The following is a 16,565-nucleotide window of genomic DNA, read 5'->3' as shown; positions in this document are numbered from 1 at the left end:
TTAATGGTGCAGCAGGAAACAAGGGTGGCAAGGACTTTTTGTTTAAAATAGAACTGATACGTGTGGTAATTTTGCTTATGAGTTGTTGTTTTTTTGGGTGAGGGGTGAGTTTACACCTGAATTACACTAGATAAATTGTCTTCACTTACTGTAGGATAAGCCACTGCAAAACACCTGACACCATGGTAACTCCTCATGCCCTTCCCCCCAGCCACCTGTACCCCCATCTCAATTTAATCTGATTGCTTGTTAATACTCTGGGTCCATGAGAGTGTCTTTGTGAGCTGTGCTGAGTAGCTCTTTGATGTGTTGATCAGGTAGAATTCCTTCCCTGGAGGTGTCAGATGGTCTGCAGGGAGGTAAAAAAAAAAAAGAGGACAGACTTCTATCTTCAGCTCCCTTTGTGCAAAAATGAAGTTTATTTCCTACCTATGGGGACTTTTTACCACCTTGTACCATCTATACTTTTCCCAGGGACAAAGGGACTGTGATTCTGAAAGCTTGTAGAAAAGGACATTTTTCGTGCAATTTCCCAGTTGGTCTAATAAAAGGCATCATTTTGGAACCAAGAGTTCTAGTTTTTTGTATGTCTTGTCTCTCAGACCAACATGGCTACCAAGGACATTACTTAAAGTAGTGTTCTCACTGCTATCTCATACCATATTGCTTCTCATTTGATTTTCGCTTGTGTATACCCTCAGCTGCTTTAAGGTCACCTAAACCAGATATTCCTTCTTTATGTTAAATATTGGGAGTTTCCCTTTTTAAAGCTAAAGGGTTTTTCAGTAGTGTCTTCAGCTTTCCCATAATATGATTTGAAACATCGTGTTGGAAGATGCATCGGCAGGGTGACTGAGATATCATAGAATCATTGAAAATTTGGGTTGGAATATCTCAGTTAAATACAAGGATCAAAGAGGGGTGGTATAAAAATTGTATGGCACTGTCATGAATTGGAGATGCTCTTCTTTAAAAGCTTGATTTGATTACAGGTTACAGGGATAATCTCAGATTTCAAATTTTGTGTGTGTTTGTAAAGAAAGGCAGCAATTTTAGGGAAAGAAAATATTCAGTAGCCTGAATTATGGAGACTGTGCACCTGTAACAGATATGTCCGCAATGATCCTCACAACTTGATCTAGAATTTCCAGCTTCTCTACATCCTTTATTTTTAGAAGCATATCATAGCTTTGTGAAGCTTGGTGAATGCACTGCTGCTGCCCAGGTGCACAACTGCTAAACTATGCCTCTGAATCTGGCTTTGAGAAGGAAGATACTATTAACCCCCCTTCCCCCAGCTCCTCATTCTTGCATATGTATATAGCTTGAGTCTTGAGAATGTCCATGCATGCTTTCTGGCCACTTTTGTAGAGGCAAGAGTTTCTCGGCAGGTCAGTTGAACCATCTGAACTTTCTTATACTTCTCTGCATTGAACTGTTGACCCTCCCCAGTTCTTCCATTGCTAATTCCTACTAGATTCTGTAAAAGCTGTGAGAGGGCTTGGTAGGGCTGATTTATATATTTTCATGCACAGAAAAGATTAATTTGGGCATAATGATGATGCCTGCCACAGCAATAACTGTCTAGTAGAAAATTGTTTGGAAAGTGTATTGCCCGTGTACAGTTATCACTTTTTAAAGCTTCTTAGCCCTCAGTGTTTAATTTGAACATCTGGAAAGAACTAAGACTACAGATTTTTTTAATAAAATATAAATGAAGCTGATCCTCATCTTGTATACAATTATTTGACGTAAGTGGAGTTCTGCTTGTGGTAAGAAGTGCATTGTACTAGTTTGAATGACTAAAATAATTGTTTGAAAGCTAAAGGGTATGTTTGATTTTTCATTTCTATGCAAGTTTTTATGGTAAGTCATGAAAAAATTGGAATTAGGTTGAAAATGCTGCTCTGCTATTCCCATAGGCTCTATAAAACTTCCTCTGCTCAAAATGGTGCTTTGTCTGTCATTTTGGCTGTAGTGGAGTGACTTTGTGAGAATCAGGACCAACTTTTCTTCTTATCATAGGACTTGTAGAATGACCTATTTGTTCAGCCTGTTCTTAATTATCTGCATTGAACTCATAGCTTCAAAATGTGCTAAGGCACTGAAGAACACTTCATATAAGACATCTAGAAGAAAGCACATGCTGTCCACAATATATCAGCTAAAGAAACTATTCAACTGCTTAATTAAAACCAGATAACATTATAACAACTGGCTTGTTTGCACTTACCTATATTTCTTTCACAAGCATTTTCCTTGCTTTTTAGATTACCAGAGGCTGATGACTGTGGCAGAGACCATCACAGCACTAATGTTCCCATTCCAGTGGCAGCATGTATATGTTCCCATTCTTCCAGCCTCCCTTCTTCATTTCCTAGATGCCCCTGTCCCTTATTTGATGGGCTTGCACTCCAATGGACTGGATGACAGGTCTAAGCTGGAACTGCCTCAAGAGGTGAGTGCTGTTTGGCTGGATTGATAAATATTTTTACTCATACTAAGAAGCAAGAGGCTAAGTGAATGAATAATAAAATGTAATAAGTCCTTTGAAGTGGTAACTTGCCTTGGGAAGCTTTCCTGGTTCCTTTGGCATGTGATAAATTTTATTGGGCATGGATGACACAATTCAGTTACACACAGCTTGCTTTGAGAAGTGATAAAACTTGTGGATGTGATAAAGCTAAACTTTTGAATCTCTCAGTTGTCTTTAGTTCTGTAAAACTACTGTGAGGAAAAAAATATTTTGTTTGCATAGAAAAGCCAGCATTAATTTGTAGCTGTGTGATGATGATTTGCATTGTGGCAGTACCTAGGAGCTGGGACAAGGAACTTGGTTCTCATTGTTCATCTGTCAATTTCTTGGAGGGGTGGGACTTCTGGGGCCGCTTGGCCAATCGGGGTGGGGAGGGGAGCACTGCACTCTGCTGCAAAAATCCTTCTCCCTCTCTCCACTGCTGTATTCATGCCCTTTCATGGTCCCTGGGGAAAATCCATCCGTAACACCTTTGAATGTGAAATGTGAAAATACTAGAAAATGATCTGGCTAGGCTGATGTCCATAGCCTCCTGACTGTCTTCATTGTTTTAGTTGCCTCTTAAAATTAGCAGGAATGTGGCAGACGTACCTCTTTACCGTCAAGCAGTCCTGAAAGAGTTTGACATAGAAAACTTTCTAAAAAGGCTTCCTGAGATATAGGAATGGACATTATCTGTGAACTTCTAGTTTAGTTACTGTGCCAACTATTTGCTGTTTCTATTCAAATATCTGTATGTCAATTAATGTTCATTTTTTTTTTTCCCCCCCTCAGCACTGAAAAGTAAGACTTCTTTCCCTGAAAACTGTCATTTTAAAACTTGCCTAGTGGATTGTTTTTTTACTGCTGATGAACCTAAAGTCTACCTTGATCCATATTTTTGTTTATCTTTCTTTATGTACCAGCATCCTTAATAACACCAGGAAGAACATGCACAGCTCTGAAAACAGTTATTTTAGTTTAGTTTTGCTAGCAAATGCCACTCTCATGGCATTAGTCCAATTAATATAGTTAATATTGATTTTTAAAAAAAAGTTTCATAGGCTGCTTGCAGACACAAAACCCCCCTCAACCTCTCCCCTCCCCTCCAACACACACACTTTACCAGAAGGAGCAGCACGTTACTTCAACCTGGCTCCTCAATGTCTGTACTGATCATGTGCTTCAGAGGGCCTTTTTGGCACTTTTATCTAATAGCTGATTGTATTGGCCATTAGATAAAAGTGCCAAAAAAGCCCCACTAAAGCACCTGATCTCTACAGATGGTGGGTGAGCCAGAGCCGACTAACATGATGCCTCTTCTGGGCACATGCTGGGCTCAGTGCGGGAGCACCCTGAGTTTAAAGTAAAGCACCATTGTTTTGTTTTTTAATGTCTGCAAGCAGCCATAGTGACCAGCTGATGATCTGACACTTTTTTTTTTAATAACAGCAGCAGAACCCTGTTCTAAATCCACCAGTCCATATATCAGGTGAACCATATAGTTTTGTAATGTTACATGTTGAAATGCTGTTTGCAGGCATGAGAAATGGAGTTAATTTAAGTAAAATGGTAAAGCGATGTTCAGAATCAAGTCAATCATATTTTACCTTTGTTGATTTACCACACTGGTAATGCTAATAAGGTGACAATTACATATGGTCTTTGTGTTCAAAAACATTTTTTTTAGAAATGCAGAGAAGACCCAGTTAGTCACAAAGTACTGCATGTTTTCTTGCCTCGTTCTATTCTTTAGTATTAAGAAAGTTTGTGGATATCTGAGATTTTTAAAATTTAGGGTTGCCTGAGAATTTAGCTGCCTGTAAGGATTATATTTTAACTGCTGTGTCTGTGATCAGAATTCCCTTCTTTGCTAGAAGTTGATTTCTCTCTCTCCCCCAGCAGAAATGAAGGAAGCCAACGGTACAGATATATTGAGGCTAATAATCTGCGTTTTTCTATCTTTTGGGGATTCTCACCTTGACATTCCATATTCCCAACTCTCCTTATTTTGTTCTCTGGCCCGTCTGAATGCTGTGAGATTTTCTGAACTGACCTAAGAAGCTAATAAGCTTCAAGTGGTTTTGTAGCCATAATGGTCCAGGAAATATGAGAGGCAAGGGTTACTTTTTTGTGATGATTTTTTACTGGAGCAACTGTGTAGTTGGCAGAGACATTAGACAAGTTTTTAGGTACAAAGTGCAATCTGAGATTTTTGTCTCCCAAATCTTGTCCAGCATTTCTCTCAATTATGCATTTGGTCCAATAAAAGATGCCACAAAAGAAATGCTTGCCTTTCGGAATATAGGAACTGAAGAAAAGTGGCTTGCAGAACTCAGTGACGTGCTTCTATTTTCCCTCCTATTCATTACTATTGGAAGCCATATAAAAAATGCCTTGGTCCTTTTAGTACTTAATGCTGTTGGAGTGCAACAGAGTGGGAGTGAAGCTCATGCATTTGAATGAATTTAAGCATTTGTTAAGGAAAAGGTACAGAGCAGGGGTGGGCAATATGTGGCCCATGGACTGAATCCAGCCCACCAAGAGATTTTATCCAGCCTGCAGCAGGTTTTTCTGACGTTTTTTGGGGATGCAATGGGCCTGGGGTAGTGTGGTGGCTGGACTGTTTCCTGGCAGCCCTGGTGGCATAGCTCCTTCTGGCTGCTGCTGCCAGTGTCACTGCTACTGCCAGCCTCAGTGTCCAAGCACCCTGGTTCGTCCGCCCCATACCCACTGCCAGAAGCACTGGACAGAGTGGATGGGTGTGCCCGAAACCCCAGTAAGTAGGGTGCACTCGGCTGAGTGGATGGGATAGAGCTGCAGCAGGGCAAGAAGAAGCTTCTGGGAGCGGGACAGGCTGGTGGTGCCAGGGCTGGGACTTGGATTGCAGGGCAGTGACAGCATGGTGCCGGGACTCAGGGCAGAGCCAGAATCTGCTTCCTGCCCATGGAAATAACACACATCACAGGGAGAGGTCTGTATTTGGCAGGATTTTGTTCAGGGCATGATTAGTGGCTATGTTAAAGGCTTCTAAAGAAACCAGTGAAAGAAAGGGGAGGAGCTGTACAGTAAAAAGCTCTTCTAGGAGTTGACTGGAAGAGGGCCAATGTGGTCCCTATCTTCAAAAAGGGAAAAAAAGAGGACCCGGGAAATTACAGGCCAGTTAGTCTTACCTCAATCCTGGGTAAGCTCTTTGAAAAAATTATCCTGGCACACATCCAGGAGGGCCTTGCGGGGGAATGCATGCTTAGGGGCAACCAACATGGGTTCATCAGTGGCAGGTCTTGTCAGACCAACCTGGTGGCCTTTTACGATCAGGTCATCAAATCATTAGACGCAGGGGTTGCTGTGGATGTAGTCTTTTTGGACTTCCGGAAGGCTTTCGACACTGTCTCTCACCCTGTCCTCATCAAAAAGCTGGGAGACTGTGGTGTCGATGCCCACATGGTCAAATGGGTCGCCAACTGGTTGGAGGGCCGCACCCAGAGGGTGGTAGTGGATGGGTTCTTCTCGACCTGGAAGGATGTGGGCAGTGGGGTTCCGCAGGGCTCGGTCCTCGGGCCCGCACTGTTCAACATCTTCATCAGTGACTTGGATGATGGGGTAGAAAGCACCCTGTTCAAGTTTGCTGATGACACTAAGATGTGGGGGGATGTGGGTGCACTAGAAGGGTGCAATAGGCTACAAGCTGACCTTGACAGGTTGCAACGGTGGGCGGATGAGAATAGGATGGGGTTTAACACTGATAAGTGCAAGGTGTTGCACATGGGGAGGAAGAACCGGCACCACACTTACAGGTTGGGGAACTCCCCTCTTGCCAGCACGGAGACGGAAAAGGATCTTGGAGTCGTCATTGACTCCACGATGAACATGGGCCGGCAGTGTGGGGAGGCAGTCAAGAAGGCCAACCGTACCCTGTCATGCATCCACAGATGCATCTCGAGCAGGTCCAGGGAGGTGATCCTCCCCCTCTATGCGGCACTGGTCAGGCCGCAGCTGGAGTACTGCGTCCAGTTCTGGGCGCCACACTTCAAGAGGGACGTGGACAATATGGAAAGAGTTCAGAGGAGGGCCACTCGTATGATCAGGGGTCAGCAGGGCAGGCCTTATGAGGAGAGGCTACGGGACCTGAACCTGTTTAGCCTCCACAAGAGAAGGTTAAGGGGGGACCTTGTGGCCTGCTACAAACTGGTCAGGGGGGATCAGCAGGTATTGGGGGAGTCCCTGTTCCCCCATGCGCTGCCAGGAGTGACCAGGAATAACGGTCACAAACTGGCGGAGGGTAAGTTTAGATTAGATATTAGGAGGCGCTACTTCACAGTCAGGGCGGCTAGGGCCTGGAACCAGCTTCCAGGGGAAGTGGTGCAGGTTCCTAGCCTGGGGATTTTTAAAAGGAAGTTAGATGAGCACCTTGCCGGGGTCATCTGACCCCGGTGCTCTTTCCTGCTAAGGCAGGGGGTCGGACTAGATGATCTACCTAGGTCCCTTCCGACTCTAGCTACTATGAAACTATAAGAAGGAAAGAAAGAGAATGCAGCTGCTCCTAACATTACTGCTTATGTACGGTTTTTGTATCAGTAGTGCATATCAGAGTGGTGGTTACATGAGCTGTCTTAAAACTCCCCACTCCAGCAAGCAATGAAATATAACTGTTTTTGATGAGTCTTTTTAATAATTGTTAAAGTAGCTTGTCTATTTAAGTAAGTCATGATAATATTGCAGCAATTTATCTGGGGCATTTCATGATCTAAAATCTGTTTGTTTCATTTCTTTCTGAGGGGTGAAAGAGTTGGAGCATGTTGCGAAGTTAAAACGGCAGCAATTACTTAGAAATTAATTTAATGTGAAAATAAACACTTCCTGTTGAATAACCGATCAGGGGGTCAGAATAAAAGTGTTTTGCTGAGCAGCAAGTTTTGAATGAAGCGTTCCCCATGATCTTGGGCAAAAATCAGTGCCAAAAATATAATCACTCTGCACATTTGAAAATTAGGTGGTTTTGTCCTAGGTCACAATTTTTCCTTCTAACATATGTCTCTTCAGTATTCTTATTCCAACATCTGCAAAGATTATACTTCATAAATTGTCAGCGGTGGTGATCCCTCATGGTTGAGGATGGTCACTCCCATGGGCCAAGTAAAGGACTGTAGATGAGTCCATTGATAGCTAAAAAGGCTGGTCCTAGAGCCTCAGACTTTCTGGCAGATGCCACATACTACTTAAAGGGAGTGTTGTTACCTTCCTTTCCATTTTTGTCACTTTTCTGTCTCCAGGACAAGCTGTTTTTCCTCAAAGTAAGATTATACCTTCTCTCTCAAGGTGTCACTATGTAGCTCTGTCCCGAGCTAGTTTTTCCCAATTTGTGATGTCAGTGTCATACTTCTTAATGTTTTGCCTTGAGGGTATCGAAGCATTTTCTCTGGCCCCCTCATGTCCTTTATCTTTGGCTGAGTTGGGAGTATTAGCAGTTGTTTTGGTCAATATACATCAGGCATATATGCACAATGCCCTGTCAGCTGCATCTGATGTTGAACGATCAATACTTCCATACTGATGGTATTGGCATGGGTGTGGACACTGGCACTTATGCAATGATCCTCCCACTTCATGCCAAGGATCTTCTGGAGGTAGTGCTGGTAAAGGTGTTCCAGTCTTTTCAGGTGGTCCCTGTAGGTTACCCAAGCTTCACAGCCATAGAGAACAGTTGGGGTTGCCACAGTCTTGTATAGTAGGAGCTTTGTTTGAATCTCGATGTTGTGATTTTGAACACACAATGATTCGGTTTTCTGAAGGCACAGCTGGCACATCAGGTCCTATACTGGATTTCCTCATTGATGTGGGCCTTCTTTAAGAGATGGCTGCTGAGGTGTTCAGCATCCTCCATTTCTTTTCCATCATTGAGGATCTTTGCTGGGGGAGTTGTTTGGCCTAGAGCAGGCTTGTGAAGCACCTTTGGTTTTTCTGATGTTAAAGGTTATTTCCAGGCAATGGTGTGCTTGAAAGAAGCGGTTGAGAGTACTCTGTAGGTCCACCTCAGTATGTGCAGCAATAGCACAATCATCAGTGTACTGAAGTTCTGCAATCGAGGCCAGTGTAACTTCAGTTTTGACATGGAGGTGGGAGAGACTGAAAAGGTTCCCATCCATTCCGTACTCAGTGCTGATGCTATGTGGCAGATGGTCATGGGTGAGCAAGAAAGATGGAAAACTGAATTGGTGCAATTATGCGGCCCTGCTTGACACCAGTACAAATGGCAAAGGCTCTGTAGTGGAACCACTGTATATGATGAAGGCAGTCATCTATGATAACAGCCATATTCAGTTCCTAGTGTTGATCTCAACATGTGTCCTGGATCTGCTGGGCTGCAGAAAGCATGTCCCTGGTGCTTCTTTATGGTCTGAAGCCACACTGAATCTCGGGAAGAATTTCCTCGGCAAGAGAGAGCAGTGAGTTCAGCAGAATTTGAGCAAGGATCTTCCCAGCTGTGGAGAGAAGGGTGATACCTTGATAGGTTTGACTGTGGAAACTCTCTCCCTTTTTAAAAATGGAGACAAAATTGTCATTCCTTAAGTTAGCAGGAACTTATTCAGTGTTCCAGATTTTAAGAAACAGTATGTGGAACTTGTTGGCCATAGTTTCTCCACCAGCTTTGAACATCTCAGCTGGTATAACATTGGGGCCAGATGCTATGTTGTTCTTCATCTGTCATCTGGTAGACTGACAAGTGCTTCCCTTACTGGATGCTGCAGGACAGAGTTGATAGTGTCATCACTGTGCTCCTGCTCAGTGCAAAGAATTATGATGTCATTGGGATAACAGAGACCTGGTAGGACTCCACCCATGGCTGGACCACGGGTATAGAGGGCTATGCCCTGTACAGGAGGGATCGTGTTGACAAAAGGGGCGGGGGTGTAGCTGTCTATATGAAGGAAAGCTACATGTCCCTGCAAGCTGATGTTGGTGACTGGCATGGACAGCTAGAGACCCTCTGGGTAAAAATTCGTGGGGAATACGGCACAGGGGACACAACGGTGGGAGTCTACTACAGACCTCCCACTCAAAGTCCTGAGCTTGACCAGGAGTTCGCCCAGGAACTGACTGAGGCCGCTTGCTTCAGGATCTTGGTTGTCATGGGTGACTTCAATCACCCAGACATCTCGTGGGAAGATCACTCAGCAAAATCCGAGCGGTCGCAAAGCTTTCTCTCGTGCGTGGATGACCTCTACCTGCCTCAAGAAGTCTATGGGCCAACGAGAGGCAAAGCGCTGCTCGACCTGGTACTGGCTACGGGGGACGACCGACCACGAGCTGATCACCTTCACCATCCGCCGTAAAGCTGGCAAGTCAGTCAGCAACACAGAAGTCCTTGACTTCAGAAAAGCCGACTTCGACTTCAAGAGGCTTGTTGGTCAGGCCCTTAGGGACCATGACCCCAGGGAGATGGGAGTTCAAGAAGAGTGGTCGCTTCTCAAGGAAGCGATCCTCAATGCACAAGCCAAATCTATTCCAACACAGAGGAAAGGCAGCAAGAAGGCACAGCAGCCCTCCTGGCTCTCCATGGACCTAGCGGACCTCCTACAGCTAAAAAGGAAAGCCTACAAAAGATGGAGGACGGGATTCACCTCCAAGGAGGATTATTCTGCGCTGGTCCGGTCCTGCAGGGAGCAAATCAGGAAAGCCAAGGCTGCAACTGAACTCCAACTAGCTTCAGGCATCAAGGACAACAAAAAGTCCTTTTTCAGATATGTGGGGAGCCAGAGGAAAAGCAAGGGCAACGTTGGACCCCTGCTAAACCAGATGGGGCAACTGACAACTGACGCCCAGGAAAAAGTCAACCTATTAAATAAGTACTTTGCATCAGTCTTTCATCAGTCCCACGGGACGCCCATGCCTGCTATGGGACAGGGAGATCCGGGTGTTGGGGATCCCCTACCCTCCATAAATGCTGACCTCATGAAGGAACATCTTGAGAAGCTGGATACCTTCAAGTCAGCTGGCCCTGACAACCTGCACCCCAGGGTACTCAAGAAGCTGGCGAGCGTCATAGCCCAGCCCCTGGCACGGATCTTTGAAAACTCCTGGCGCTCTGGTGTAGTGCCCGAAGACTGGAAGAAGGCCAATGTGGTGCCGATCTTCAAGAAAGGGAGGAGAGTGGATCCGGCTAACTACAGGCCCATTAGCCTGACTTGTATCCTGGGGAAGATCTTAGAAAAGTTTATTAAGGAGGCCATCCTTGAGGGACTGGCCCAGGCTAACATTCTAAGGGACAGCCAGCACGGGTTTGTTGCGGGTAGGTCTTGTTTGACCAATCTCATTTCCTTCTATGACCAGGTGACCTATAACCTGGACGAGGGAGATGAAATTGATGTCATATATCTTGACTTCAAAAAAGCTTTTGATCTGGTATCCCATGATCACCTCTTGGCCAAACTGGCCAGTTGTGGCTTTGGCTCCACCATGATCCGCTGGCTGGGAAATTGGCTCCATTGTCAGACCCAGAGGGTTGTGATTGATGGCAGTCACTCATCGTGGTGCCCTGTGACCAGTGTGGTCCCTCAAGGCTCTGTCCTTGGATCCATACTGTTCAACATCTTCATTAATGATGTGAACATTGGAGTCAGGAGTGGACTGGCCAAGTTCGCCGATGACACCAAACTTTGGGACAAAGCATCCACGCCAGAAGATAGGCGGGTGATCCAGGCTGACCTGGACAAGTTCAGCAAATGGGCAGACGAGAACCTGATGGTGTTTAACACTGAAAAATGCAAGGTTCTCCACCTTGGGAGGAAAAACCTGCAGCATCCTTATAGGCTCGGCAGTGCTACGTTGGATAGCACTACAGAAGAAAGAGACTTGGGGGTCATCATTGACCACAAGAAGAACATGAGCCTGCAATGCAATGCTGCGGCTAATAAAGCGACCAAAACGCTGGCTTGCATCCGTAGATGCTTCTTGAGCAAAACCCGGGACGTCATTCTCCCCTTGTACTCGGCCTCGGTGAGGCCGCAGCTGGAGTACTGCTGGGCTCCACAATTCAAAAAGGATGTGGAGAAGCTTGAGAGAGTCCAGAGGAGAGCCACGCGCATGATCAGAGGTCAGGAAAACAGATCTTACGATGACAGGCTGAGAGACACGGGACTCTTTAGCCTGGAAAAGCGCAGGCTCAGGGGTGATCTGATGGCCACCTATAAGTTTATCGGGGTGACCACCAGGACCTGGGGGAACGTTTGTTCACCAGAGCGCCCCAAGGGATGACTAGGTCGAATGGTCACAAACTCCTGCAAGACCGCTTCAGGCTGGACATAAGGAAGAATTTCTTTACTGTCCGAGCCCCCAAGGTCTGGAACAGTCTGCCAGCGGAGGTGGTTCAAGCGCCTACATTGAACACCTTCAAGAGTAAATTGGATGCTTATCTTGCTGGGATCCTATGACCCCAGCTGACTTCCTGCTCTTTGGGCAGGGGGCTGGACTCGATGATCTCTCGAGGTCCCTTCCAGCCCTGATGTCTATGAAATCAGTCATTATCAATTCTCTGTTCAGTGTTCTTTTCAGTGGTTTTTGGTGGACTTATTTTTGACAAGCATACTGCCATCTTCAGGTCTGAGTATGGTGAGTCTTGCATGCAAGTCTGAGTATGCAAGAGCTTGGTCCATAAAAGTCTTGATTGCACTGAAGAAGCTCCGCATGTAACGAGTGTCAACAAGTTGTTGGATTTGTTTCACCTTTTTCCTACCACTTGTTTTTGTTTTCTGGAATCTTCCTCTGGGCTTCAGCTTTAAGCTGACACTTTAAATAAGATCTTAATAAGCTCCTTGTTCTGTGTTTACTGTTCTGAAACAGGCCCTTGAAAAGCCTTTTGTTTTTCTGGATACCAGTACATTAGATCAGCCTCATCAAGAGAATCATCTTGAATGATAATGACAACTTTGTTTTGGTCATTGTATCTACTGGTAGGATGAATTCTTGAGGACACTGCCAATTCAGCCACTGACAAGGTTGTCACGTCCCATTTTAAATTGTCCTCAGTGCTCAGTTTCAAGGCAGCCACTTGGACAGTTAATTTCATACTTACAAAATTCATTCTGCCTGCAGTTCTCTGCTGCAAATTTTTGTTTGGCATAAAGAGCAGCAGAACTATATATGGGACATAAAAGGTTATGAATGCTTTAAGAGTGAACCAGCAGCACTTCTTGGTTTTTATGATATTTTATGGACAAGTCAACTATTATAGGGCCAAGTTCAGTTCTCGTTCAGACCGGTGCAATGAGGCTTGTTAAAGAGCTTCCCTTGTGTTGAAAGAATATTCAGTCTGTATGGAAACACCTGAACTTAGGTGATTTGATTCTGCAGGACATTCAGTAAGTGTTTCAGTCTCATCGACTTTTGGGCATAAAGTTAAGCACATACATTGATGTAGAAGTGAGACCTTAGTATCTCAGACACTTCTGTGCTTTTCAATGTTTTCATATTGTAACCCAATATTAAAATGGAAAATACATTTAGGATTTTCTTCCTTTATAACCAGAAAGAGGAATAGATAAGCATAACAGTCAGAAGCTTTCTCTGACTCCTATGGTAGATGCTTTTGCTGATTGTTCTACCATATTTATTCAAATATAAGACTAGTTTCTGCACACACCCTGCCTCCCAGCTAGCATGAGGAGAAAAGCCCTTCATCTCTACATTTGCATGCTAGGAAACCTCCTTACATACAAGATCTATCATTAAATTGCTGCCAAAAGCAGCATGCACTCAGTAATGGAACCAACTAGAAGTTTTTATAAAATGTAGCCAACACTGAGCATGACTATAAAACATATGGCTCATACTGGGCAAAAAAAGTTGATGAGACACTACAACAAGGGACAGGTTAGTGCAGCCTTCTGAATAAAATACATATCGGTGTGATCACTTAAATGCAATCCCATGGGTGACTGGTGCCTCCTGAATTGGGGGGGCACTTCCCCCCTCCCCCCCCAGTGGCCAGTCAGCGACTGGAGGGGTGGGGGTGGTTTCCCTGTGGCTGATCATGCTGACCCACAAGTGCTGCACCACTGGCACTTCTGGGATGGCATGACACTTCCGGGTCAGCGCAATCAGCTGTGGGGAGACTGCAGGGATAGCTTCTCCTGGTGCCCCCACTCCCAGGCTGGTACCCTTGGGGAATGGGGGGGCACCAACATTCTCACTTTTCCCCCATCCATACCAAAGTCGAGAATGGTGGTTGTGAGGAGGTGCACCAGCACTCTCGGGGTGCATGTACACCCCCTACACATCGCCCCTGTGCAGTCACCCTCAGCATCAACTTTTTTGCAAGTCATGGTGAGCCACTACATTGCATAATATCTTTACTTCCTCTTCACTCACTCCCACAACTGAGCTGTGCCTTTCTTTTCCATTTCCAATTATTCCTGTTTCTTCACTGTTTCTTCACCAGCCTTAAATGCCTGGCAAATATCACCATACAAGGCCCCAGACAGTTCATACAGAATCCCTGTGTCAGCCCCCTTTCAGCTAGACTGTCGCATATGGTTAGTGTGGCCCCACCCTCCAGGATGTAGAGCTGGACCAGGTTGCTGTGTGCTTCATCTGCATATACATTTTTGGAGGATCCCAGGACTCATGACAAGAACACCTGGTTCCAGTCATGAGTAGGGAGGTAATTAGCACATGGATCCTTTGTGGTGGAGTATCTGGTATACACACACATGCTGAGCAGTACTGAACTGTGGGGTCACCATGGCTTGAATTGCTGTTGTCTCCACTGATGGCCAGCCCACTGAACTATATGGTAAAATCAGGAGCCTTTGGGTTTGGACTAATGTCATTCATAGTTTTGTACTCTTGATTAAGTAGGCGCAGCATTGTTGCTTAAAAGCTTGTTTGTGGAATACCTGTGCTAAAACTTGCAGTAGTTTTAAACAAAGGTAAAACATGTCAATACTGATGAGTTTAAGTCTATGGGTACCTGCAGTAACCTCCTTATATGCAAATTACTCAAGGTATGTTTATTACAGGTCAGTGTTCTCAGAATTGCTTCTCATTTCCATATGCTCGGGGAGAATAGCGTCTGACAGTAAGGAACAGGGGAAGGGGGCTACCTGACACCCCCCCCCCCCCCCGATTTTTATTTTTCTGCTGTAGCAGCATGAGGGGACAAATTCAGGGCAAACCTCCAATAATTAATTTCCATACCTGGAAGATTATAACACACTTGTACATTTTCTATATATTGAATCTAATGATTGGGGGTTTATCTTATAATTCAGGTAGTCTTATATTCAACTATATACAGTATATTACCACAAGTATCAGCATTCAGAAATGTTAATGTTCAAAACAGAAGTAATTGTCTATTTTCAGAATATTGGTGGGGCGGGGGGCGTTGCTGGCTCATTGTTTAGTGAATAAGCGATTTTACTTCATCTTTGGATCATCCTTTTGGGAACCCCTGCTTCTGGTTCATTTCCTCTTCCATTTTTAAATGGAACTGAAAGGAAGGATATGCAGGAATGTATATACAAAGGCCTATGTTACAACGGAAGTCAGAATAAATAATTATGCTGTTTCTTCTGGCTTTTAAAAATCTGCGGGTGGTGACATCTTGGCTCCATTGAAATCAGATGAGAATATTGCTATTGATTTTTATAAGGCAGAGAAATCTTTTATAGTGGGAATCTATCAACATTGATTTACCTGGTCACATTGAGGTAGATGGATAGCTTGCTCTCAGTCTCAAGTTTGTGTGTGTGTAGTGTATCAAAGTAAAATTTTGTTGATACTTTTAAACTTGAATCCCTATTTAGAATTATAAAAGTTTGATTACACAGACATTAAATTGTCACAGTCAAATTTATATAATGCTCTGCTTTTGATTCTCTCTTGTATGGGTCAGGAGAGGAAACTTTTAATTGCATGACCATGTATGTGTACTATTTTTTTTCCCCTTCGCCATGTCTTTCTGAAGCATGAGATATGGAGGTTGAAGCTTGACAAAATTAACCAACAGTCCTGGATGGTCAAGGAAATATATTCTTGTGGGTTTTTTATTTTCCAAAAGTGACAAACGTAAACTTGTTATTGCTCTTCTAACAATGTTGTTAAAGGGGTAAACTTTTCCATTTTTAACTAACTCAGGCATTCTAATATTAGTTAAGTAATTACTTTGTGTATGGTGAAGCAAAGGTGATGATAATACTATTGGAGGCTTCCTTTGTTCATAACCTGCTCACATTATGTTCCCATGAATAAAAGTCATCAGAGCGTCTTCATAGAATGATAACCCCTGTATCTTAATTTTCTTAATTTTATACTTTTTAGTATATGCTTATTGAACATAACAAACAGAAAATGAAATCTGACCTGAAGAAAAATGTATTACATTTAAACCTTGTCTAACTATCCCAATTATACAGTTGGCTCAATAGAAGAAATCCTGGCCTTTGAACAAAAAATTCCAGTAACTTTGGACAAAAGCGTAACTAATTGGTCAGATTACTCTTCTCTGTTGTACTCTTAAAAAATGTAACAAATATCTTGTTGGGGGGAAACTCACCACGTGATCTAAAGATGGCTTGAGGCTTTCATAATCTTTCTCAGTTCTGGCATAGGATGATGATAGCTCTTTCTTTTCAATTTCTGCCTGTTTTCTTCCTGCAGCAAAACTTCTGTCTGTAATCTATAAAAGGCTTGCAAAGTAGGGAAATGTTGCATTTCCTCTTTTCTTTGGGGAATTTAGCACTGATGTTGAATGTGACCCTATTCAGGGAAGGATGTGCTGGAGCAGCTGCTTAAGCTGATATGTTCTAGGTTTCATTGACTTGGAGACATTGGTGCTATCCTGACTGGAAGTTTTAATTGCTAAATACTATTTATATTACTGTAGTTCATAGGACCCTAGGAGCTACAGAATCCCTTTTGTGCTTAGCATTGTACAAACCCACAAAGCTCTACAAAAACACATTCGCTTCTTGGTTTATAGCTAGACAAATAATGCCCAACACTACTTTGTGAACAAAAAAGCAGAAGTACATAAGGAGCAAATAAAAAT

The 16,565-nt window shown here is 43.9% G+C and overlaps 1 protein-coding gene across 1 annotated transcript in view; it reads left to right on the top strand.

Moving 5' to 3' along the window:
- DENND5A (DENN domain containing 5A) overlaps positions 1 to 16,565 on the top strand; it is a 99,245-nt gene that overhangs the window by 37,316 nt on the left and 45,364 nt on the right. Inside the window, exon 5 of the mRNA XM_090032672.1 lies at positions 2,271 to 2,458. Coding sequence (XP_089888798.1) covers positions 2,271 to 2,458 — 188 coding nt within the window. The remainder of the gene's footprint in view (positions 1 to 2,270; positions 2,459 to 16,565) is intronic.

The sequence above is a fragment of the Crocodylus siamensis genome, chromosome 2, assembly GCF_052110815.1.
Source record: "Crocodylus siamensis isolate JL-2025a chromosome 2, ASM5211081v1, whole genome shotgun sequence".
NCBI classification, from domain to species: domain Eukaryota; kingdom Metazoa; phylum Chordata; order Crocodylia; family Crocodylidae; genus Crocodylus; species Crocodylus siamensis.
This window is presented reverse-complemented; position numbering and strand designations above follow the sequence as displayed.